The following is a 25,413-nucleotide window of genomic DNA, read 5'->3' on the forward strand; positions in this document are numbered from 1 at the left end:
ATTCCCATTCCCATTCCCCATTCCCATTCCCATTCCCATTCCCATTCCCCATTCCCATTCCCATTCCCATTCCCCATTCCCATTCCCATTCCCCATTCCCCATTCCCATTCCCCATTCCCCATTCCCCATTCCCATTCCCCATTCCCATTCCCATTCCCCATTCCCATTCCCCATTCCCATTCCCATTCCCATTCCCATTCCCCATTCCCATTCCCATTCCCATCATTCCCGTTATTCCCATCCTTGTATTTCCCATCATTCCCATTCCCCCATTTCCCCTTTCCCACCATTCCCATCATTCCCATCCCCGCTGTCATTCCCATTATTCCGGCTGTTGTTGTTATTCTGGCTGTTGTTATTCTCATTATTCCCGTTGTCATTCCGGCTGTCGTTCTCATTCCGGCTGTTGTTGTTATTCCGGCTGTTGCTGTTGTTATTCCTGTTCCCGTTGTTATTCCGGCTGTTGTTGTTGTTCCCGTTATTCCGGCTGTTGTCATTCCAGCTGTTGTTGTTATTCCCGTTCCTGTTGTCACTCCGGCTGTTGTTCTCCTTCTGGCTGTTGTTGTTCTCACTCCAGCTGTTGTTCTCATTCCTGTTGTTGTTATTCCAGCTGTTGTTCTCCTTCCGGCTGTTGTTGTTCTCATTCTGCCTGTTGTTCTCATTCCTGCTGTTCTCATTCCAGCTGTTGTTCTCACTCCGGCTGTTGTTGTTGTTATTCCGGCTGTTGTTCTCATTCCGGCTGCTGTTGTTATTCTGGCTGTTCTCATTCCGGCTGTTCTCACTCCGGCTGTTGTTGTTCTCACTCCAGCTGTTCTGACTCCGGCTGTTCTCACTCCAGCTGTTCTCACTCCGGCTGTTGTTCTCATCCCGGCTGTTGTTGTTGTTATGCTCATTCCGGCTGTTGTTCTCACTCCGGCTGTTCTCACTCCGGCTGTTGTTGTTCTCACTCCGGCTGTTGTTGTTCTCACTCCGGCTGTTGTTGTTGTTATTATTCCGGCTGTTCTCACTCCGGCTGTTCTCACTCCAGCTGTTGTTGTTCTCACTCCGGCTGTTCTCACTCTGGCTGTTGTTCTCACTCCGGCTGTTCTCACTCCGGCTGTTGTTGTTGTTCTCACTCCGGCTGTTCTCACTCTGGCTGTTGTTCTCATTCCGGCTGTTCTCACTCTGGCTGTTGTTATTATTCCGGCTGTTCTCACTCCGGCTGTTCTCACTCCAGCTGTTGTTCTCACTCCGGCTGTTGTTCTCACTCCGGCTGTTGTTGTTGTTCTCACTCCGGCTGTTGTTCTCACTCCGGCTGTTGTTGTTGTTCTCACTCCGGCTGTTGTTCTCACTCCGGCTGTTGTTCTCACTCCGGCTGTTGCCAGGTTCGTTCTCGTCGCGCCTGCCGCCGTACCAGCGTTCCGAGGTGATGCTGTTCATCATCAACAAAATTCCCATTCCCGACTCCCGGCATTCCCTGGAGCCCGGAGCCCAGCGGTGAGCGACTGACATTCCCGGGGAATCCCCGGAATTCCCAAAATCCCCAAATTCCCAAAATTCCCCCCAAATTCCTGAATAATTCCCAAATAAGGCTGGAATCATTTCCAAATTCACAGAATTCCCAAGTTGTCAGGTTGTCGGAATTCTGAAATTCCCCAAAATTCCCGGAATTCCCAAATAATTCCCAAAATTCCCAAATAATTCCTAAAATTCCCAAATAATTCCCAGAATTCCCAAATCATTCCCAGAATTCCCCAAATTCCCAAATAATCCCCAGAATTCCCAAAATTCCCAAGTTCCAAAATTCTCAGAATTCCAAAATTCCCCAAAATTCCCAAAAATCCCAAATAATTCCCAAAAATTCCAAAATAATCCCCAGAATTCCCAAATTCCCAAGTTCCCAGATTCTCGGAATTCCCAAATTCCCCAAAATTCCCCCAAATCCCAAATAATTCCCAAAAATTCCCCAATAATTCCCAGAATTCCCGTAATTCCCAAGTAATTCCCAAGTAATTCCCAAATTCCCGAATTCCTGAAATCCCCAGAATTCCCAAATTCCCAAAATTCCCAAATAATTCCCAGAATTCCCAAAATTCCCAAATAATTCCTGGAATTCCCAAATAATTCCCCAAATTCCCAAATAATTCTCAAATAATTCCCAGAATTCCCAAAATTCCCAAAAAATTCCCGGAATTCCCAAATAATTCCCAAAATCCCCAAATAATTCCCAAAATTCCCAAATAATTCCCAAAACTCCCAAATAATTCCCGAATAATTCCCAGAATGCCCAAATTCCAAAAATTCCCAAATAATTCCCAAAATTCCCAAATAATTCTCAAATAATTCCCAGAATTCCAAAAATTCCCAAATAATTCCAATAATTCCCAAATTCCCAGAATTTTTGGGATTTGGGGGGAGGGGGGGGTTGGGATTTATTTGGGGATTTTTATTTGGGATTTTTAAGGATTTTTTAGGAATTTTTAAGGATTTTTTTGGGATTTGGGAGATTTTTTGGGATTTGGGAGATTTTTGGGGGGATTTTTAAGGATTTTTCAGGATTTCTGAGGATTTTTTTGGGGATTTTGAGGAATTTCTGAGGATTTTTTTGGGATTTGGGGAATTTTGGGGGATTTTTTTGGGATTTTTTGGGGATTGGGAATTTTTTTTTTTTTTTAGGGATTTTTTTGGGATTTCTGGGAATTCATTTGGGAATTTCGAATTTCTGGGGGGATTTATTCAGGATTTATTTGGGATTTATTGGAATTAATTCGGGATTTATTCAGGATTGATTTGGGATTTATTCAGGTTTTATTTGGGATTTATTCGTGAATTTGGGATTTATTTTGGATTTATTTGGGATTTATTTGGGATTTATTGTGATTTATTCGGGATTTATTCGGGATTTATTTGGGATTTATTTGGGATTTATTCGGATTTATTGGGGATTTATTTGGGATTTATTGAGATTTATTCGGGATTTATTCAGGATTTATTTGGGACTTTTTGGGATTTATTTGGGATTTATTCGGGATTTTTTGGGATTTATTCGGGATTTATTTGGGATTTTTTGGGGGATTTATTTGGGATTTTTTTGGGATTTATTCGGGATTTATTCAGGATGTATTTGGGATTTATTCGGGATTTATTTGGGATTTATTTGGGATTTATTCAGGATTTATTTGGGATTTATTTGGGATTTTTTTTTGATTTATTCAGGATTTATTTGGGATTTATTCGGGATTTATTCGGGATTTATTTGGGGATTTTTTGGGGGATTTATTTGGGATTTTTTGGGATTTATTGTGATTTATTTGGGATTTATTCGGGGATTTTTTGAGGGATTTATTTGGGATTTATTTGTGATTTTTTTGGGATTTTTTTGGGATTTATTCGGGATTTATTTGGGATTTATTGGAATTTATTCGGGATTTATTCGGGATTTATTGGGATTTATTGGAATTTATTTGGGATTTATTTGGGATTTATTTGGGATTTATTGGAATTTATTTGGGATTTATTTGGGATTTATTCGGGATTTATTCGGGATTTATTTGGGATTTATTTGGGATTTATTCGGGATTTATTGGGATTTATTGGAATTTATTCGGGATTTATTTGGGATTTATTTGGGATTTATTGGAATTTATTCGGGATTTATTTGGGATTTTTTTGGGATTTATTCGGGATTTATTTGGGATTTATTTGGGATTTATTGGGATTTATTTGGGATTTATTCAGGATTTATTCGGGATTTATTTGGGATTTATTCAGGATTTATTTGGGATTTATTTGGGATTTTTTTTGGATTTATTCAGGATTTATTTGGGATTTATTCGGGATTTATTTGGGACTTTTTGGGATTTATTTGGGATTTATTTGGGATTTAGTCGGGATTTATTTGGGGATTTTTTGGGGGATTTATTTGGGATTTGTTGGGATTTATTGTGATTTATTTGGGATTTATTCGGGGATTTTTGGGGGGATTTATTTGGGATTTATTTGGGATTTATTTGGGATTTATTTGGGATTTATTTGGGATTTATTCAGGATTTATTCAGGATTTATTCGGGATTTATTCGGGATTTATTTGGGATTTATTTGGGACTTTTTGGGATTTATTCAGGATTTATTCGGGATTTATTCGGGATTTATTCAGGATTTATTTGGGATTTATTCGGGATTTATTTGGGATTTTCTGGGGATTTATTTGGGATTTTCTGGGGATTTATTTGGGATTTTTGGGGGGATTTATTTGGGATTTATTCAGGATTTATTTGGGATTTTTTTGGGATTTATTCAGGTTTTATTTGGGATTTATTTGGGATTTTTTGGGATTTATTTGGGATTTATTTGGGATTTTTTGGGATTTATTCATGATTTATTTGGGATTTATTTGGGATTTCTGGGAATCCTTTTGGGAATTTGGGATTTCTCCCTTTTCCAGGGAGAACCGGACCCGGCTGACGCAGCTGACGCTCCTGAAATCCCTGCTCCAGGTGGGAAACGCCGGAGTTGATTAATTAGTAATTAATCAATCAAATCACACTCCTTCATTAATAACAATTGGAAATCAATAAAATTGAAATCATTAAGAAATAATATGAAATTAATCAATAAAATTGAAATCATTAAGAAATAATATGAAATTAATCAATAAAATTGAAACCATTATGAAATAATATGAAATTAATCAATAAAATTGAAATCATTAATAAATAATATGAAATTAATCAATAAAATTGAAATCATTAAGAAATAATATGAAATTAATCAATAAAATTGAAATCATTAAGAAATAATTTGAAATTAATCAATAAAATTGAAATCATTAAGAAATAATTAGAAATTAATCCCAAAAATTGCACTTCTTAATAATCAATTAGAAATGAATCAATAAAATTGCACTCGTTAATTAATAACAATTAGTAATTAATCAATAAAATTGCGTCATTAATAAATAAAAATTAGAAATTAATCAATAAAGTCACACTCCTTAATAAATAAGAGTTAGAAATCTATCAATGAAATTGAAATCATTAATTAATAACAATTAACAATCAATCAATAAAATCGCACAAATTAATAAATAACAGTTAGAAATCAATCAATAAATTTGAAATAATTATTTAATAATTAGAAATTAATCAATAAAATTGCATCATTAATAAATAACAATTAGAAATTAATAAAAAAATTGCACTTCTTAATAAATTATTAGAAATTAATCAATAAAATTGCACTCATTAATTAATAACTATTAGAAATGGATCTATGAAATTGAAATCATTAATTATTAACAATTAGTAATCAATCAATCAAATCGCACTCCTCAATAAATTACAATTAGAAATTAATCAAAATAATTGCACTTCTTAATAAATGATTAGAAATTAATCACTCGTTAATTGCACTTGTTGATTAATAACAATTAGTAATTAATCAATAAAATTGAATTAATTAATTAATTAATAACAATTAAAAATCGATCAATAAAATCGCACCATTAATAAATAAATGATCAATGAAATTGCACTCATTAATTAATTACAATTAGAAATCGATCAATAAAATTGCAATCAATAAATAACAATTAGAAATCAATCACTAAAATTGCAGAAATTAATAAATAACAATTAGAAATCAATCAATAAAATTGCACTTATTAATAAATAATAATTAGAAATTAATCAATAAAATTGCACTCATTAATAAATAGCAATTAGAAATCGATCAATAAAATTTCACGTATTAATAAATAATTTGAAATTAATCAATAAAATTGCACTCATTAATATATTAATGATATTAAAATATTCTTATGAAATTAATATTAATTAGTAATTAATATTAATGTTACGTATGAATGTAAAGTGGTAAATATTAATATTAATTATTCAGAAATGCTAAAATTTGAAATATCAAAATAATTAATAAGATTATTAAAAATTAATGAAATAAAAGAACATAAATAAATTGAAATAAATTGAAACAAATTAAAATAAATTAAAATAAATTAAAATAAATTAAATTAAAATAAAATAAAATAAAATAAAATAAAATAAAATAAAATAAAATAAAATAAAAATAAAATAAAATAAAATAAACTAAACTAAACTAAACTAAAATAAAATAAAATAAAATAAAATAAAATAAAATAAAATAAAATAAAATAAAATAAAATAAAATAAAATAAAATAAAATAAAATAAAATAAAATAAAATAAAATAAAAATAAAATAAAAATAAAATAAAAATAAAAATAAAAAAAATAAAATAAAATAAAATAAAATAAAATTAAATTAAATTAAATTAAATTAAATTAAATTAAATTAAATTAAATTAAAAACAAATTAAAATAAATGAAAATAAAATGTTCAGAGCCGCAGCCCCCTCACAGCTCTTTCCCATTTTCCCGTATTTTTCCGGTTGTTTTCTGGTTGTTTCTCCCAGGTTTCCAGTTGTCTTTCCCATTGTTTTCCGGTTGTTTTTCCCAGGTTTCTGGTTGTTTTTCCCATTTTTCTGGTTCTTTTTCCCATTTTTCCCGTTGTTTTTCCCATTTTTCTCAGATTATTCCCATTTTCCGCTTGTTTTTCCCAATTTTCCGGTTGTTTTTCCCAATTTCCCCAATTTTCCAGTTGTTTTTCCGGTTGTTTCTCCCAGGTTTCCATGGGATTCCAGAGCAGCAGCCTCCTCTCCCATTTTCCCTGTTTTCCCACCATTTTTCCCATTGTTTCTCCCATTTTTCCGGTTGTTTTTCCCAATTTTCCCATTGTTTTTCCCATTTTCCCCATTGTTTCTCCCAATTTTCCCATGTTTCGCAGATTTTTCCTGTTTTCCTGTTTTTTTTCCCAATTTTCACCATTTCCTGGTTGTTTTTCCCATTGTTTTTCCCGATTTTCTCATTTTTCTCAGATTTTTCCCAATTTTTCTGTTGTTTTTCCCAATTTTCCCATTTTTCTCAGATTTTCACCAGTTTTCCCGTTGTTTTTCTGGTTGTTTCTCCCAGGTTTTGGCGGGATTCCAGAGCAGCAGCCTCCACTCCCATTTTCCCTGTTTTCCCACCATTTTTCCCATTGTTTCTCCCAATTTTCCCCTTGTTTTTCCCAATTTTTCCCATTTTCCGGTTGTTTTTCCAGTTGTTTCTCCCAGGTTTCGGCGGGATTCCAGAGCAGCAGCCTCCTCACCGCTCTTTCCCATTTTCCCTGTTTTTCTCACCATTTTTTCCTATTGTTTTTCCCAATTTTCCCATTTTTCACAATTTTCCCCATTTTTCCGGTTGTTTTTCCCAATTTTCCCAATTTTTCCGGTTGTTTTTCCCAATTTTTCCCAATTTTTCCCATTTTCCGGTTGTTTTCCCCATTTTTCCGGTGGTTTTTCCGGTTGTTTCTCCCAGGTTTCCGCAGGATTCCAGAGCAGCAGCCTCCACTCCCATTTTCCCTGTTTTCCCACCATTTTCCCCCTTGTTTTTCCCAATTTTTCCCCTTGTTTTTCCCAATTTTCCCCAATTTTCCCAATTTTTCCGGTTGTTTTTCCGGTTGTTTCTCCCAGGTTTCGGTGGGATTCCAGAGCAGCAGCCTCCTCACCGCTCTTTCCCATTTTCCCTGTTTTTCTCTCCATTTTTCCCGTTGTTTTCCCACCATTTTTCCCAATTTTTCCCATTTTTCCCATTGTTTTTCCCAATTTTCCCATTTTTCCCAATTTTCCCCATTTTTCCAGTTGTTTTTCCGGCTGTTTCTCCCAGGTTTCTGCGGGATTCCAGAGCAGCAGCCTCCACTCCCATTTTCCCTGTTTTCCCACCATTTTTCCCATTGTTTCTCCCAATTTTCCCATTGTTTTTCCCATTTTTCCCATTTTCCGGTTGTTTTTCCGGTTGTTTCTCCCAGGTTTCGGCGGGATTCCAGAGCAGCAGCCTCCTCACCGCTCTTTCCCATTTTCCCTGTTTTCCCACCATTTTTCCCCTTGTTTTTCCCAATTTTTCCCAATTTTTCCCATTTTTCCGGTTGTTTTTCCCAATTTTCTGGTTGTTTTTCCCATTTTTCCGGTTGTTTTTCTGGTTGTTTCTCCCAGGTTTCCGTGGGATTCCAGAGCAGCAGCCTCCTCTCCCATTTTCCCTGTTTTCCCACCATTTTTCCCATTGTTTCTCCCAATTTTCCGGTTGTTTTTCCCATTTTTCCCATTGTTCTTCCCAATTTTCCCATTTTTCTCACATTTTCACCATTTTCTGGTTGTTTTTCCCAATTTTCCGGTTGTTTTTCCCATTTTTCCCATTGTTTCTCCCAATTTTCCCATGTTTCGCAGATTTTTCCCGTTTTCCTGGTTTTTTTCCCAATTTTCACCATTTCCTGGTTGTTTTCCCATTGTTTTTCCCAATTTTCCCATTTTTCTCAGATTTTCACCATTTTCCCGTTGTTTTTCCCATTGTTTTTCCCAGGTTTCTGTGGGATTCCTGAGCAGCAGCCTCCTCTCCCATTTTCCCTGTTTTCCCACCATTTTTTCCCGTTGTTTTTCCCATTGTTTTTCCCAATTTCCCCCATTTTTCTGGTTGTTTTCCCCAATTTTCCGGTTGTTTTTCCCAATTTCCCCATTTTTCCGGTTGTTTTTCCGGTTGTTTTTCCCAGGTTTCCGCGGGATTCCAGAGCAGCAGCCTCCTCTCCCATTTTCCCTGTTTTCCCACCATTTTTCCCCTTGTTTTTCCCATTGTTTTTCCCATTGTTTTTCCCAATTTTTCCCAATTTTTCCCATTTTCCGGTTGTTTTCCCCAGTTTTCCGGTTGTTTTTCCGGTTGTTTCTCCCAGGTTTCGGCGGGATTCCTGAGCAGCAGCCTCCTCACCGCTCTTTCCCATTTTCCCTGTTTTTCTCACCATTTTTCCCCTTGTTTTTCCCAATTTTTCCCAATTTTTCCCATTTTCCGGTTGTTTTCCACATTTTCCGGTTGTTTTTCCCATTTTTCCGGTTGTTTTTCCCATTTTTCCCATTGTTTCTCCCAGGTTTCCGCAGGATTCCAGAGCAGCAGCCTCCTCTCCCATTTTCCCTGTTTTCCCACCATTTTTCCCATTGTTTTTCCCATTTTTCCCGTTGTTTTTCCCATTTTTTCCCAATTTTCCCCATTTTTCCGGTTGTTTTTCCCATTTTTCCGGCTGTTTCTCCCAGGTTTCCGCAGGATTCCAGAGCAGCAGCCTCCTCTCCCATTTTCCCTGTTTTCCCACCATTTTTCCCATTGTTTTTCCCATTTTTCCCGTTGTTTTTCCCATTTTTTCCCAATTTTCCCCATTTTTCCGGTTGTTTTTCCCATTTTTCCGGCTGTTTCTCCCAGGTTTCCGCAGGATTCCAGAGCAGCAGCCTCCTCACCGCTCTTTCCCATTTTCCCTGTTTCCCCACCATTTTTCCCATTGTTTTTCCCATTTTCCGGTTGTTTTTCCCAATTTCCCCATTTTTCCGGTTGTTTTTCCGGTTGTTTCTCCCAGGTTTCCGCGGGATTCCAGAGCAGCAGCCTCCTCACCGCTCTTTCCTGGGTTTTTTCCGGGTTTTTCCTGTTGTTTTTTCCATTTTTCCCATTGTTTTTCCCAATTTTTCCCATTTTCCGGTTGTTTTTCCCATTTTTCCGGTTGTTTTTCCGGCTGTTTTTCCCAGGTTTCTGCGGGATTCCAGAGCAGCAGCCTCCTCTCCCATTTTCCCTGTTTCCCCACCATTTTTCCCCATGTTTTTCCCATTTTTCCTGTTGTTTTTCCCAATTTTTCCCAATTTTCCCCATTTTCCGCTTGTTTTCCCCATTTTTCCGGTTGTTTTTCCCAATTTTCCCATTTTTCTCAGATTTTTCCCATTTTTCCGGTTGTTTCTCCCAGGTTTCGGCGGGATTCCAGAGCAGCAGCCTCCTCTCCCATTTTCCCTGTTTTCCCACCATTTTTCCCATTGTTTTTCCCAATTTTTCCCATTTTCCAGTTGTTTTTCCCAATTTTTCCATTTTCCGGTTGTTTTTCCCATTTTTCCCGTTGTTTTTTCCGTTGTTTCTCCCAGGTTTCTGTAGGATTCCAGAGCAGCAGCCTCCTCACCGCTCTTTCACATTTTCCCTGTTTTTCTCACCGTTTCTCCCATTGTTTTTTCCAATTTTCCCAATTTTTCCCAATTTTTCCCATTTTCCGGTTGTTTTTCCCAATTTTCCGGTTGTTTCTCCCAGGTTTCCGTGGGATTCCAGAGCAGCAGCCTCCACTCCCATTTTCCCTGTTTTCCCAGCATTTTTCCCATTGTTTTTCCCATTTTTCCCCTTGTTTTTCCCAATTTTTCCCAATTTTTCCCATTTTTCGGTTGTTTTCCCCATTTTTCCGGTTGTTTTCCCCATTTTTCCGGTTGTTTTTCCCCATTTTCCCCATTGTTTTTCCCGTTGTTTCTCCCAGGTTTCGGTGGGATTCCAGAGCAGCAGCCTCCACTCCCATTTTCCCGTTGTTTTCCCACCATTTTTCCCATTGTTTCTCCCAGTTTTCCCATTGTTTTTCCCATTTTTTCTCCCAATTTTCCCATGTTTCGCAGATTTTTCCCGTTTTCCTGGTTTTTTTCCCAATTTTCACCATTTCCTGGTTGTTTTTCCCATTGTTTTTCCCGATTTTCCCATTTTTCTCAGATTTTCACCATTTTTCCCGTTGTTTTTCCGGTTGTTTTTCCCATTTTTCCGGTTGTTTCTCCCAGGTTTCCGCAGGATTCCAGAGCAGCAGCCTCCTCACCGCTCTTTCCCATTGTCCCTGTTTTTCTCACCATTTCTCCCATTGTTTCTCCCAATTTTCCCATTTTTCCCAATTTTTCCCATTTTCCGGTTGTTTTTCCGATTGTTTTTCCCAGGTTTCCGCAGGATTCCAGAGCAGCAGCCTCCTCTCCCATTTTCCCTGTTTTCCCACCATTTTTCCCACTGTGTCTCCCAATTTTCCGGTTGTCTTTCCCATTTTTCCCATTGTTTTTCTCACCATTTTTCCCATTGTTTCTCCCAATTTTCCCATGTTTCGCAGATTTTTCCCGTTTTCCTGGGGTTTTTTCCCAATTTTCACCATTTCCTGGTTGTTTTTCCCATTGTTTTTCCCGATTTTCCCATTTTTCTCAGATTTTCACCATTTTTCCCGTTGTTTTTCTGGTTGTTTTTCCCATTTTTCCGGTTGTTTCTCCCAGGTTTCCGCAGGATTCCAGAGCAGCAGCCTCCTCACCGCTCTTTCCCATTTTCCCAATTTTTCTCACCATTTTTCCCGTTGTTTTTCCCATTTTTCCCGTTTTTTTTCCCAATTTTTCCATTTTTCCCAATTTTCCCCATTTTTCCGGTTGTTTTTCCGGTTGTTTCTCCCAGGTTTCTGTGGGATTCCAGAGCAGCAGCCTCCTCTCCCATTTTCCCTGTTTTCCCACCATTTTTCCCATTGTTTTTCCCATTTTTTCCCTTGTTTTTCCCAATTTTTCCCAATTTTTCCCATTTTTCGGTTGTTTTCCCCATTTTTCCGGTTGTTTTTCCCAATTTTCCCCATTGTTTTTCCGGTTGTTTCTCCCAGGTTTCGGTGGGATTCCAGAGCAGCAGCCTCCACTCCCATTTTCCCGTTGTTTTCCCACCATTTTTCCCATTGTTTCTCCCAGTTTTCCGGTTGTTTTCCCCATTTTTCCCATTGTTTCTCCCATTTTTCCCATTGTTTTTCCCATTTTTTCTCCCAATTTTCCCATGTTTCGCAGATTTTTCCCATTTTCCTGGGGTTTTTTCACAATTTTCACCATTTTCTGGTTGTTTTTCCCATTGTTTTTCCCAATTTTCCCATTTTTCTCAGATTTTCACCATTTTCCGGTTGTTTTTCACAATTTTCCCCTTGTTTTTCCCAATTTTCCCATTTTTCTCAGATTTATCACCATTTTTCCCGTTGTTTTTCCCGTTGTTTTTCCCATTTTTCCGGTTGTTTCTCCCAGGTTTCCGCAGGATTCCAGAGCAGCAGCCTCCTCACCGCTCTTTCCCATTTTCCCTGTTTTTCTCACCATTTCTCCCATTGTTTCTCCCAATTTTCCCATTTTTCCCAATTTTTCCCATTTTCCGGTTGTTTTTCCCAATTTTCCCATTTTTCTCAGATTTTTCCCCATTGTTTTTCCGGTTGTTTCTCCCAGGTTTCGGCGGGATTCCAGAGCAGCAGCCTCCTCTCCCATTTTCCCTGTTTTCCCACCATTTTTCCCATTGTTTTTCCCAATTTTTCCCATTTTCCAGTTGTTTTTCCCATTTTTCCCGTTGTTTTTTCCGTTGTTTCTCCCAGGTTTCTGTAGGATTCCAGAGCAGCAGCCTCCTCACCGCTCTTTCACATTTTCCCTGTTTTTCTCACCGTTTCTCCCATTGTTTTTCCCAATTTTCCCAATTTTTCCCAATTTCCCCCATTTTCCGGTTGTTTTTCCCATTTTTCCAGTTGTTTTTCCGGCTGTTTCTCCCAGGTTTCCGCAGGATTCCAGAGCAGCAGCCTCCTCTCCCATTTTCCCTGTTTTTCTCACCATTTTTTCCCGTTGTTTTTCCCATTTTTCCCAATTTCCCCATTTTTCCCAATTTCCCCCATTTTTCCCAATTTTCCCCATTTTTCCCAATTTCCCCCATTTTTCCCAATTTTCCCCATTTTTCCGGTTGTTTTTCCGGCTGTTTCTCCCAGGTTTCGGCGGGATTCCAGAGCAGCAGCCTCCTCACCGCTCTCCCCAGCGCCTTCCTGGACCGGCTCCTCTCGGCCGCGCTCCTGGAGGATCCCGAAATCCGAATTTTTGTCCTGGAAATTCTCTGCAGCTTCATCGATCGCCACGGCAACGGCCCCAGCTTCAGCCCCGCCAGGTACCCCCAAATCCCGGGAATTCAGCCCAAAAACTCATCCCAAAAATTCCCGCCGATTCAATCCTGGGAAAAATTCCCAAATTTTCCCAAATTCCTCAGCCTCCAAACACGGGAATTTTTTTCCCCCTGGAATTTTTTCCCCCTGGAATTTTTTCCCCCTGGAATTTTTTTCCCCCTGGAATTTTTTCCCCCTGGAATTTTTTCCCCCTGGAATTTTTCCCCTCCAAGGATTTTCCCCAGGAATTTTTCCCCTGGAATTTTTTTCCCCTGGAATTTTTTCCCCCTGGAATTATTTTCCCCCTGGAATTTTTTTCCCCCTGGAATTTTTTTTCCCCCTGGAATTTTTTTCCCCCTGGAATTTTTTTCCCCCTGGAATTTTTTTTCCCTGGAATTTTTTTCCCCTGGAATTTTCTCCCAGGAATTTTTCCCCCCGGGAATTTTTCCCCTCCAAGGATTTTCCCCAGGAATTTTTCCCCTGGAATTTTTTCCCCCTGGAATTTTTTCCCCCTGGAATTTTTTTTCCCCCTGGAATTTTTTCCCCCTGGAATTTTTTCCCCCTGGAATTTTTTGCCCCCTGGAATTTTTTCCCCCTGGAATTTTTTTTCCTGGAAATTTTTTCCCCTCAAGATTTTTTCCCCTCAAGATTTTTTTTCCCAAGGATTTTCCCCCGGGATTTCTTTCCAGGATTTTTTTCCCCAAATATTTTTCCACCAGGAATTTTCCCCCAGGATTTTTTTTCCCAGGGATTTTCCTCTCCAGGAATTTTTTCCCAGGAATTTTTTCCCAAAGATTTTCCACCAGGAATTTTCTCCCCAGATTTTTCCCTCCAGGGAAATTTTTTCTCCCTGGAATTTTTTTCCCTGGATTTTGTTTTCCTCCGGGAATTTTTTTACCCCAAGGATTTTTTCCCCCTGGAATTTTTTTCCCAGGAATTTTTTTCCCCAGGAATTTTTCCCCCTGGGAATTTTTCCCCTCCAAGGATTTTCCCCAGGAATTTTTCCCCTGGATTTTTTTTCCCCCTGGAATTTTTTCCCCCTGGAATTTTTTCCCCTGGAATTTTTTCCCCCTGGAATTTTTTTTCCCCCGGGAATTTTTTTTCCCCTGGAATTTTTTTCTCCCTGGATTTTTTTTCCCCCTGGAATTTTTTCCCCCTGGAATTTTTTTCCCCCGGGAATTTTTTTTTCCCCTGGAATTTTTTTTCCTGGAAATTTTTTCCCCTCAAGATTTTTTTCCCCAGGAATTTTTTCCCCAAGGATTTTCCCCTGGGATTTCTTTCCAGGATTTTTTTCCCCAAATATTTTTCCACCAGGAATTTTCCCCCAGGATTTTTTTTCCCCTGGGAATTTTTTCCTCCCCCAGGAATTTTTTTCCCTGGATTTTTTTTCCCCCAGGAATTTTTTTCCCTGGATTTTTTTTCCCCCAGGAATTTTTTCCCCTGGAATTTTTTCCCCTGGGAATTTTCCCTGGGAATTCCACAAAGGGAAATCCGGGATGGGATCACGGAGGATCCAGGGAAAAGGGAAATCCGGGATACCTGGGATTTGGGATGGGCTTTCCAAGAGTTTTTTTTCCATTGGATTTTCTGGGATGGATCCGTCCCATCCAGCACCGAGAATTCCCGAGTTTTTCCAGAATTTTCTGGATTTTTTTCCAGAATTTTCCCAGAAATTTTTCCGGAATTTTCCCCAGAATTTTCCCAGAATCTTCTGGAATTTTTTTCCTAATTTTCCCAGAATTTTCCCAGAATTTTCTGGATTTTTTTCCTAATTTTCCCAGATTTTTTTCAGGAATTTTCCCTAAATTTCCCCCAAAACTTTTCCAGATTTTTCCTGGTAAAATCCAACCCAGGAAGGAAAATCTGGGATGGGGAAATCCAGGATATTTGGGATCAGGATGAGTTTTCCAAGGGGTTTTTTTTTCCCCCCTCCCTTTGGATGCTCCGGGACGGATCCGACCCCGGGAATTCCTGAATTTCCCGGATTTTTCCCGGGAATTCCTGAATTTCCCGGATTTTTCCCAGGAATTCCTGAATTTCCCGGATTTTTCCCGGGAATTCCTGAATTTCCCGGATTTTCCCGGGAATTGTTGTTTTTGTTTTTCCTGCAGCTCCGTCAGCGACGTCTCCGTGCTGAAGCTGAAGGTGGAGAAATGTTCCCGCCAGGATTCCGTCTTCATGAAGAAGGTTCTGGAAAATCCCGGGAAAAATTCCCAACTTTTCCCAAATTCCCGAGCCTCCAAAGCCGGGAATTCCGGCCTCTCCACGTTTTCCGTGGAATTTTGCCGATTTCTTCCCAAATTCCCGCTTTTCCCGGTTGGAAATTCACGTCCCCACGCGGGAATTTATGGTCCCTAAAAATTCTCAGCCCCAAAGAATTCCCCCCCCAAAAAAACCCCAAAATCCTAAAGGATTCCCAGAAATCCCAAAAAATCCTGTGAAGAATCTCCAAAAAAACCCCCAAGAATTCCCAAAAATCCCCAAAATCCCAAAGAATTCCCAAAAATCCCCAAAAAAACCCCAAAATCGCCAACAATTCCCAAAGAAATCCCCAAAATCCCAAAGAATTCCCAAAAATCCCCAAAATCGCCAACAATTCCCAAAGAATTCCCCAAAATCCCCAAGAATCCCAAAAAAAATCCCCCACAATTCCTAAAAAATCCCCCCCAAGAAATCCCAAATCCCAAAGAATTCCCCAAAATCCTCCAAAATATCCCCAAGAATTCCCACAAAATCCCCAAAATCCCAAAGAATTCCCCCAAAATCACCAAAAGTTCCCCAAAAATCCCCCTAAAATCCCAAGGAAACCTAAAAAATCCCAAACAATTCCCAAAGAATCCCCCAAAATCCCCAAAAAATCCCCAAGAATTCCTAAAAAAATCCCCAAAAATCCCAAAATCCCAAAGAATTCCCCCAAATCCCCAGAAGTTCCCAAAAGTTTTCCTAAAATTCCAAGGAACCTCAAAAAAATCTCAAGGAATTCCCAAAAATTATGCAAAAATTCCTCAAAATTCAAAAAAAACCCCCAAAATACCCCAAAAACTCCCAAAAAATGCCCCCAAAACCCCAAAATTTCCCCAAGAAATCTCAAAAAATTCCAAAAAATATCCCCCCAAAATTCCAAAAAAACCCCAAAATTTCCCCCCAAAATTCCCCCCAAAATTCCCAAAATTTCCCCCAAACATTCGTAAAAATATACAAAAAAATACCCCAAAAATTCCCAAAATTCCTAAAAAAAATCCCCCAAAAAATCCCAAAAAATGCCAAAAATTCCCCAAAAAAATCCAAAAAAATTCCTTCAAAAAATTCCCCCCCAAAATTCCAAAAAAGTCCCCAAAAATCCCAAAACATTTCCCAAAAAATTTCCAAAATTTCCAAAAAAAATCCCAAAAAATCCCCAAAAATTCCAAAAGAAATTCCCAAAAAAACCCCCCAAAAATACCCCCAAAAAATCCCAAAAAATGCCCCCAAAACCCCCAAAATTTCCCAAAAAAAAAAATCTCAAAAAATTCCAAAAAAAATCCCCCCAAAATTCCAAAAAAACCCCAAAATTTCCCCTCAAAATCCCCTAAAATTCCCCCTAAATTCCCAAAATTTCCCCCAAACATTCCTAAAAATATACAAAAAAATAACCCAAAAATTCCCAAAATTCAAAAAAAATCCCCAAAAAATCCGAAAAAATTCCCCCCAAAACTTCCCCAAAAAATCTCAAAAAATTCCAAAAAAAATCCCCCAAAAATCCCAAAAAAATTCCAAAATTTCCCCCCAAAATTCCCCCCCAAATTCCCAAAATTTCCCCCAAACCTTCCTAAAAATATACAAAAAAAACTCCAAAAATTCCCAAAATTAAAAAAAAAATCCCCCAAAAAATCCCAAAAAATTTTTTAAAAATTCCCAAAAAAACCCCCCAAAATCCCCCCAAAAATCCCAAAAAATTCCCAAAATTTCCCCCCAAAATTCCTAAAAATATACAAAAAAATACCCCAAAAATTCCCAAAATTCTCAAAAAAATCCCCCAAAAATTTTTTAAAAAATCCCAAAAAATCCCAAAAAATTCCCCAAAAATTTTTACGGAACCCCCCCGTAATCCCAAGGAATTTCTGGAATGTTCCCACAGCACGGCCCGCAGCTCTTCCGGCACATTTTCCTGCTCTCCCGGGAAGGGAACAATTCCCGGGAACATTTCCAGGCCCTTTTCCGACTCCTGGCGCTGCTGAGCCTGGAGCTGGCCAGCGATGACGTCATCGTCGACCTGGTGCGCCTCGTGCTCGCCCTGCAGGTACGGAAATCCCGGAATTCTGGGAATCTTGGGGAATTTTGGAGGATTTTTTGGGATTTTGGGGATTTTTTTTGGATTTTTTTGGATTTTTTGGGGGAATTTTGGGGGATTTTTTGGGGGGATTTTGTTGGGGGGAATTTGGGATATTCCAATGATGACGTCATTGTCGACCTGGTGCGCCTCGTGCTCGCCCTGCAGGTACGGAAATCCCGGAATTCTGGGAAACTTTGGGAATTTTGGAGGATTTTTTGGGGTTTTGGGGATTTTTTTTGATTTTTTGGGGTTTTTTGGGGATTTTTTGGGGGAATTTTGGGGGATTTTTAGGGTATTTTTGGGGGGAAATTGGGATTTTCTAGCGATGACGTCATCGTCGACCTCATGCGCCTCGTGCTCGCCCTGCAGGTATGGAATTCCCGGAATTCTGGGAATCTTTGGGAATATTTTGGGGAATTTTGGGGATTTTTTTGGGAATTTTGGGGAATTTTTTTTGAGGATTTTTAGGGATTTTTTTGGGAATTTTGGGGATTTTTTTTGGATTTTTTTTGGATTTTGTTGGGGGGAAATTGGGATTTTCCAGCGATGACGTCATCGTCGACCTGGTGCGCCTCGTGCTCGCCCTGCAGGTACGGAAATCCCAGAATTATGGGAATCTTTGGGAATTTTGGGGAATTTTTTGGGATTTTTTTTGGGATTTTTGGGGGGAATTTTGGGGGATTTTTAGGATATTTTTTGGGGGAAATTGGGATATTCCAATGATGACGTCATCGTCGACCGCGTGCGCCTCGCGCTCGCCCTGCAGGTTTGGAATTCACGGAATTCTGGGAATCTTTAGGAATTTTGGAGGATTTTTTGGGATTTTTTGGGATTTTTTGGGGGATTTTGTTGGGGGGAATTTGGGATTTTCCAGCGATGACGTCATCGTCGACCTCATGCGCCTCGCGCTCGCCCTGCAGGTACGGAATTCCCGGAATTCTGGGAATCTTTGGGAATATTTTGGGGAATTTTGGGGATTTTTTGGGGAATTTTGGGGATTTTTTTTTATTTTTCTTTGGATTTTGTTGGGGGGAATTTGGCATATTCCAATGATGACGTCATCGCTGACCTCATGCGCCTCGTGCTCGTCCTGCAGGTACGGAAATCCCGGAATTCTGGGAATGCTTGGGAATATTTTGGGGGATTTTGGGGAATTTTTTTTTGATTTTTAGGGATTTTTTTTGGAATTTTGGGGATTTTTTTGGATTTTTTTTGGATTTTATTGGGGGGAATTTGGCATATTCCAATGATGACGTCATCGCTGACCTTGTGTGCCTCGTACTCGCCCTGCAGGTACGGAAATCCCGGAATTCTGGGAATCTTTGGGAATTCTGCGGGAATTTTTTGGGGATTTTGGGGATTTTTTGGGGATTTTTTTGGATTTTTGGGGGATTTTTTGGGGATTTTGTTGGGGGGAATTTGGGATTTTCCAGCGATGACGTCATCGTCGACCTCATGCGCCTCGTGCTCGCCCTGCAGGTACGGAAATCCCGGAATTCTGGGAATCTTTGGGAATATTTTGGGGAATTTTGGAGATTTTTTGGGGAATTTTTGTTGGATTTTTAGAGTTTTTTTTTGAATTTTGGGGATTTTTTTTTATTTTTTTTTGGATTTTGTTGGGGGGAATTTGACATATTCCACTGATGACGTCATCGCTGACCTCGTGCGCCTCGTGCTCGCCCTGCAGGTACGGAATTCCCGGAATTCTGGGAATCTTTGGGAATATTTTGGGGAATTTTGGAGGATTTGGGGGATTTTTTTGGGGATTTTGGCAGATTTTTAGGGTATTTTTTGGTGGAAATTGGGATATTCCAATGATGACGTCATCGTCGACCTGGTGCGCCTCGTGCTTGCCCTGCAGGTACGGAATTCCCGGAATTCTGGGAATCTTTGGGAATTTTGGGGAATTTTTTTGGATTTTTAGGGATTTTTTTTGGAATTTTTTGGGATTTTTAAGGATTTTTTGGGGAAATTTTGGGGATTTTTTTTGGGATTTTTAGGGCATTTTGGGGGGAATTTGGGATTTTCCAGCGATGACGTCATCGTTGACCTTGTGCGCCTCGCGCTCGCCCTGCAGGTACAGAATTCCTGGAATTCCGGGAATCCTTGGGAATTTTTCCTGGATTTCTTTGGAGTTTTTTTCTGTGATTTTTTTGGGGGACTTTTCGGGAATTTTGGGAGAATTTTTTTGGAATTTTGGGAGAATTTTTTTGGAATTTTGGGGGGATTTTTTGGGAATTTTGGGAGAATTTTTCGGGAATTTTGGGAGAACTTTTTTTGGAATTTTGGGGGGATTTTTTGGGAATTTTTCTGGAATTTTTCAGGAATTTTGGGGGATTTTTTCCGGGATTTTTTTTGTCTGGGAATTTTTTGGGGGTTTTTGTTCTGTGATATTTTTGGGTTTTTTCCGTGATTTTTTGGGGGGGACTTTTTGGGAATTTTGAGAGAATTTTGGGAGAATTTTTCAGGATATTTTTCGGAGATTTTTCCAGGGATTTTTCCAGAAATTTTTTGGGGGGGGTTTTCCATGATTTTTTTGAGTTTCTCTCCGTAACTTTTTTTGATTTTTCGGGATTTTGGGGGGATTTTTTTGGAATTTTGGGAGAATTTTTCGGGAATTTTGGGAGAATTTTTCGGGAATTTTGGGAGAATTTTTTTGGAATTTTGGGAGAATTTTTCGGGAATTTTGGGAGAATTTTTCGGGAATTTTGGGAGAATTTTTCAGGAATTTTGGGGGGATTTTTTTGGAATTTTTGTTTTATTTTTCCGGAATTTTTGGGTGATTTTTCCGGTTTGTTTTTCCAGAATTTTTATTGGGTTTTTTTCTGTGATTTTTTTGGGTTTTTTCCATGATTTTTTGGGGGGGACTTTTTGGGACTTTTGAGAGAATTTTGGGAGAATTTTTCAGGATATTTTTTGGGGGATTTTTCCAGGAATTTTTCCAGGGATTTTTTGGGGGGGTTTTTCCATGATTTTTTTGGGTTTTTCTCCGTAACTTTTTTTGATTTTTCGGGATTTTGGGGGAATTTTTTTGGAATTTTGGGAGAATTTTTCGGGAATTTTGGGAGAATTTTTTGGGAATTTTGGGAGAATTTTTTGGGAATTTTGGGAGAATTTTTCGGGAATTTTGGGAGAATTTTTCGGGAATTTTGGGAGAATTTTTCGGGAATTTTGGGGGGATTTTTCAGGAATTTTGGGGGATTTTTTCCGGAATTATTTTTGTCTGAGAAGTTTTTGGGGGTTTTTTTTCTGTGATTTTTTTGGGTTTTTTCCATGATTTTTTGGGGGGGACTTTTTGGGAATTTTGGGGGGAATTTTGGGAGAATTTTTCAGGATATTTTTTGGGGGATTTTTCCAGGAATTTTTCCAGGGATTTTTTGGGGGGGTTTTTCCATGATTTTTTTGGGTTTTTCTCTGTAACTTTTTTTGATTTTTCGGGATTTTGGGGGAATTTTTTGGGAATTTTGGGAGAATTTTTCGGGAATTTTGGGGGGATTTTTTTGGAATTTTTCTGGAATTCTTCAGGAATTTTGGGGGATTTTTTCCGGGATTTTTTTTGTCTGGGAATTTTTGGGGGGGGGTTTTTCTGTGATTTTTTTGGGTTTTTTCTGTGATTTTTTGGGGGGACTTTTTGGGAATTTTTTGAGAATTTTTCAGGATATTTTGGGGGGATTTTTCCAGGAATTTTTCCAGGGATTTTTTGGGGGGGTTTTTCCATGATTTTTTTGAGTTTCTCTCCGTAACTTTTTTTTGATTTTTCGGGATTTTGGGGGAATTTTTTTGGAATTTTGGGAGAATTTTTCGGGAATTTTGGGAGAATTTTTTGGGAATTTTGGGAGAATTTTTTGGGAATTTTGGGAGAATTTTTCGGGAATTTTGGGAGAATTTTTCGGGAATTTTGGGGGGATTTTTTTGGAATTTTTTTTTTATTTTTCCGGAATTTTTCGGTGATTTTTCCGGTTTGTTTTTCCAGAATTTTTATTGGGTTTTCTTCTGTGATTTTTTTGGGTTTTTTCCGTGATTTTTTGGGGGGACTTTTTGGGAATTTTGAAAGAATTTTGGGAGAATTTTTCAGGATATTTTTTGGGGGATTTTTCCAGGAATTTTTCCAGGGATTTTTTGGGGTTTTTTTCCCGTGATTTTTTTGGGTTTTTCTCCGTAACTTTTTTTGATTTTTCGGGATTTTGGGGGGATTTTTTGGGAATTTTGGGAGAATTTTTTGGGAATTTTGGGAGAATTTTTAGGTGGGAATTTTGGGAGAATTTTTTGGGAATTTTGGGAGAATTTTTCGGGAATTTTGGGGGGAATTTTTCTGGAATTTTTCTGGAATTTTTCAGGAATTTTGGGGGATTTTTCTCCGTAACTTTTTTTGATGTTTCAGGATTTTGGGGGGGATTTTTCCCGGGATTTCTTTGGGAATTTTTCCCATGATTTTCCGGGATATTCCCATTTTTCTTTCCCTTCCATCCCATCAGGATCTGGCGCAGGAGGAGCCGCTGCCGTTCTACAACCGCTGCGCGCTGCTGGCGCTCGGAGCCGCCTTCCTGGCGCTGCTGGGAACCCTCCTGGGGAACCCCGGCCTCCGGCTCCACGTCCAGGAGGTGCCAAATTCCCGGGAAAACCCCGGAATTCCCAAAAATCCGGGGAAATTGGGAAAACCTGGGAATTCTGGGGAGGTTTTGGGGGATTTTTAAGGGGATTTTAGCGGTTTTTTAAGGAGTTTTTAAGGAGGGATTTGGGATTTTAAGGGGGGATTTTTTGGGGGATTTTTGGGATTTGGGATTTTTTTGGGGATTATTTTGGTGAGGATTAGGGATTTTTTGGGGTTTAGGATTTTTTTGGGATTTTTTGGCATTTTTGGGGGATTTTTTGGGGATTTTTTGCCATTTTTGGGGGATTTTTTGGGAATTTTTTGCCATTTTTGGGGGATTTTTTGGGGGTTTTTTTTGGCATTTTTGGGGGATTTTTTTGGGATTTTTTGCCATTTTTTGGGATTTTTTTGGATTTTTTGGGGGATTTGGATTTTTGGGGATTTTTGAGGATTTTTAGGGGGATTTGGGATTTTTGGGATTTTTTTTGGATTTTTGAAGGATTTTTAGGGGATTTTTAGAAGATTTTTTTGCATTTTTGGGGGGATTTGGGTTTTTTTTGGGGATTTGGATTTTTGGGGATTTTTGAGGATTTTGGGGGGATTTGGGATTTTTGGGATTTTTTTTGGATTTTTGGGGGATTTTTTGGGGATTTTTTTGTGATTTTTAGGGGGGATTTGTGATTTTGGGGGGATTTTTAGGGGATTTTTTGCCATTTTTGGGGATTTTTTGGATTTTTTGGGGGATTTGGATTTTTGGGGATTTTTGAGGATTTTTGGGGGGATTTGGGATTTTTGGGATTTTTTTTTATTTTTGGGGGATTTTTTGAGGATTTTTTGGGGATTTTTAGGGGGGAATTGGGATTTTGGGGCATTTTTAGGGGATTTTTTGCCATTTTTGGGGATTTTTAGGGGGATTTGGATTTTTTGGGGATTTTTGAGGATTTTGGGGGGGATTTGGGATTTTTGGGATTTTTTTTGGATTTTTTTGGGATTTTTTGAGGATTTTTTTGGGATTTTTAGGGGGGATTTGGGATTTTGGGGGGATTTTTTGGGATTTTTGGGGGGATTTGGATTTTTTGGGGATTTTTGAGGATTTTTGGGGGGGATTTGGGATTTTTTGGGGATTTTTTTGGGATTTTCAGGGGTTGTTTTTGGGCTTTGGGGCCCTTTTGGGATTTCCCTTCCTGGCGCTGCTGGGAACCCTCCTGGGGAACCCCGGCCTCCGGCTCCACGTCCAGGAGGTGCCAAATTCCCGGGAAAACCCCGGAATTCCCAAAAATCCGGGGAAATTGGGAAAATCTGGGAATTCTGGGGGGTTTATGTTGGGATTTGGGGGGTTTTAAGGGGATTTTAAGGGATTTTTAAGTGGATTTTAAGGGATTTTTAAGGAGGGATTTGGGATTTTTTGGGGGGGGATTTTTTGGGATTTGGGATTTTTTTGGGATTTTTGGGTTTTTTCTTGGGATTTGGGATTTTTGGGATTTTTTTTTGATTTTTTGAGAATTTCTTGGGGGATTTTTTTGGGATTATTTTGGGGAAATTTGGGATTTTGGGGGGATTTTTAGGGGATTTTTAGGGGATTTTTTGGCATTTTTAGGGATTTTTTGGGGAGGATTTGGGATTTTTGGGGATTTTTGAGGATTTCTGGGGGTATTTGGGATTTTTTGGGGATTTTCAGGGGTTGTTTTTGGCCTTTGGGGCCCTTTTGGGATTTCCCTTCCTGGCGCTGCTGGGAACCCTCCTGGGGAACCCCGGCCTCCGGCTCCACGTCCAGGAGGTGCCAAATTCCGGGGAAAACCCCGGAATTCCCAAAAATCCGGGGAAATTGGGAAAATCTGGGAATTCTGGGGGGTTTATGTTGGGATTTGGGGGGTTTTAAAGGGTTTTTTAAAGGGTTTTTAAGGGGTTTTTAAGTGGATTTTAAGTGGATTTTTAAGGGATTTTTAAGGAGGGATTTGGGATTTTTGGGAGGGATTTTTTGGGATTTGGGATTTTTTTGGAGATTTTTGGGGTTTTTTCTTGGGATTTGGGATTTTTGGGATTTTTTTTGGAATTTTTTGGGATTATTTTGGGGGGATTTGGCATTTTGGGGGGATTTTTAGGGGTTTTTTTTTATTTTTGGGGATTTTTTGGACATTTTGGGGTTGGAATTTGGGGTTTTTCTTGGGGGATTTGGGATTTTTTTTCGAATTTGGGTTTTTTGGGGATTTTTGGGGCATTTTTGGGTGTGGAATTTGGGGGTTTTTTGGGATTTGGGAATTTTTTTAGGATTTCGGGGATTTTTGGGGGTGGAATTTGGGGTTTTTTTTGGGATTTGGGAATTTTTTTTTAGGATTTCGGGGATTTTTGGGGGTGGAATTTGGGGTTTTTTTTGGGATTTGGGAATTTTTTTTAGGATTTTGGGGGTTTTTGGGGGTGGAATTTGGGGTTTTTTGGGATTTCTTTGAGATTTGGGTATTTTTAGGATTTGGGATTTCTTTTGATTTGGGGTTTTTTGGGATTTGAGGGGGGTTTTGGAGTCTTTTTTTGGGATTTGGGGCTTGAGGGGTTTTTTGGGTTGGATTTGGGGTTTTTTTAGGATCCAGGATCCGGTTTGGGATTTGGGGTTTTTTTGGGGGATTTGGGATTTATTTTGGGATTTATTTTGGGATTTGGGATTAGTTTTGGGATTTGGGATTTATTTTAGGATTTGGGATTTTTTTTGGGATTTGGGATTTATTTATTTTGGGATTTAGGATTTATTTTGGGATCTGGGATTTATTTTGGGATTTATTTTGGGATTTATTTTGGGATTTGGGATTTATTTTAGGATCTGGGATTTATTTTGGGATTTATTTGGGGATTTGGGATTAGTTTTGGGATTTGGGATTTATTTTGGGATTTGGGATTTATTTTGGGATTTATTTTGGGATTTATTTTGGGATTTGGGATTTATTTTGGGATTTGGGATTTATTTTAGGATTTGGGATTTATTTTGGGATTTGGGATTTATTTGGGGATCTGGGATTTATTTTGGGATCTGGGATTTATTTTGGGATCTGGGATTTATTTCGGGATTTGGGATTTGGTTTGGGATTTATTTTGGGATCTGGGATTTGTTTTGGGATTTATTTTGGGATTTGGGATTATTTTCAGGATTTATTTTGGGATTTGGGATTAGTTTTGGGATTTGGGATTTGGTTTGGGATTTGGGATTTATTTTAGGATTTTTTTTTGGATTTGGGATTTATTTTGGGATTTATTTTGGGATTTGGGGTTTATTTATTTTGGGATTTGGGATTTATTTTGGGATTTATTTTGGGATCTGGGATTTATTTTGGGATTTGGGATTAGTTTTGGGATTTATTTTGGGATTTGTTTTGGGATCTGGGATTTGTTTTGGGATTTATTTTGGGATTTATTTTAGGATTTGGGATTTATTTTAGGATTTGGGATTTATTTCAAGATTTGGGATTTATTTGGGGATTTGGGATTTATTTTGGGATTTATTTTGGGATTTGGGATTAGTTTTGGGATTTATTTTGGGATCTGGGATTTATTTTAGGATTTGGGATTTATTTTGGGATTTGTTTTGGGATTTGGGATTTGTTTTAGGATCTGGGATTTATTTTGGGATTTATTTTGGGATTTGGGATTTATTTTGGGATCTGGGATTTATTTTGGGATTTATTTTGGGATTTATTTTGGGATTTGGGATATATTTTGGGATTTATTTTGGGATCTGG

General features: G+C 38.6%; 1 protein-coding gene across 1 annotated transcript in view; it reads left to right on the forward strand.

Moving 5' to 3' along the window:
• EFR3B (EFR3 homolog B) overlaps positions 1-25,413 on the forward strand; it is a 100,102-nt gene that overhangs the window by 56,308 nt on the left and 18,381 nt on the right. The window contains exons 11-16 of the mRNA XM_086875407.1: positions 1,366-1,477; positions 4,425-4,476; positions 12,618-12,790; positions 14,897-14,972; positions 16,903-17,064; positions 21,573-21,698. Coding sequence (XP_086731533.1) covers positions 1,366-1,477; positions 4,425-4,476; positions 12,618-12,790; positions 14,897-14,972; positions 16,903-17,064; positions 21,573-21,698 — 701 coding nt within the window. The remainder of the gene's footprint in view (positions 1-1,365; positions 1,478-4,424; positions 4,477-12,617; positions 12,791-14,896; positions 14,973-16,902; positions 17,065-21,572; positions 21,699-25,413) is intronic.

This window comes from Cyanistes caeruleus, chromosome 2, assembly GCF_971803275.1.
Source record: "Cyanistes caeruleus chromosome 2, bCyaCae1.hap1.1, whole genome shotgun sequence".
Lineage (NCBI taxonomy): Eukaryota > Metazoa > Chordata > Aves > Passeriformes > Paridae > Cyanistes > Cyanistes caeruleus.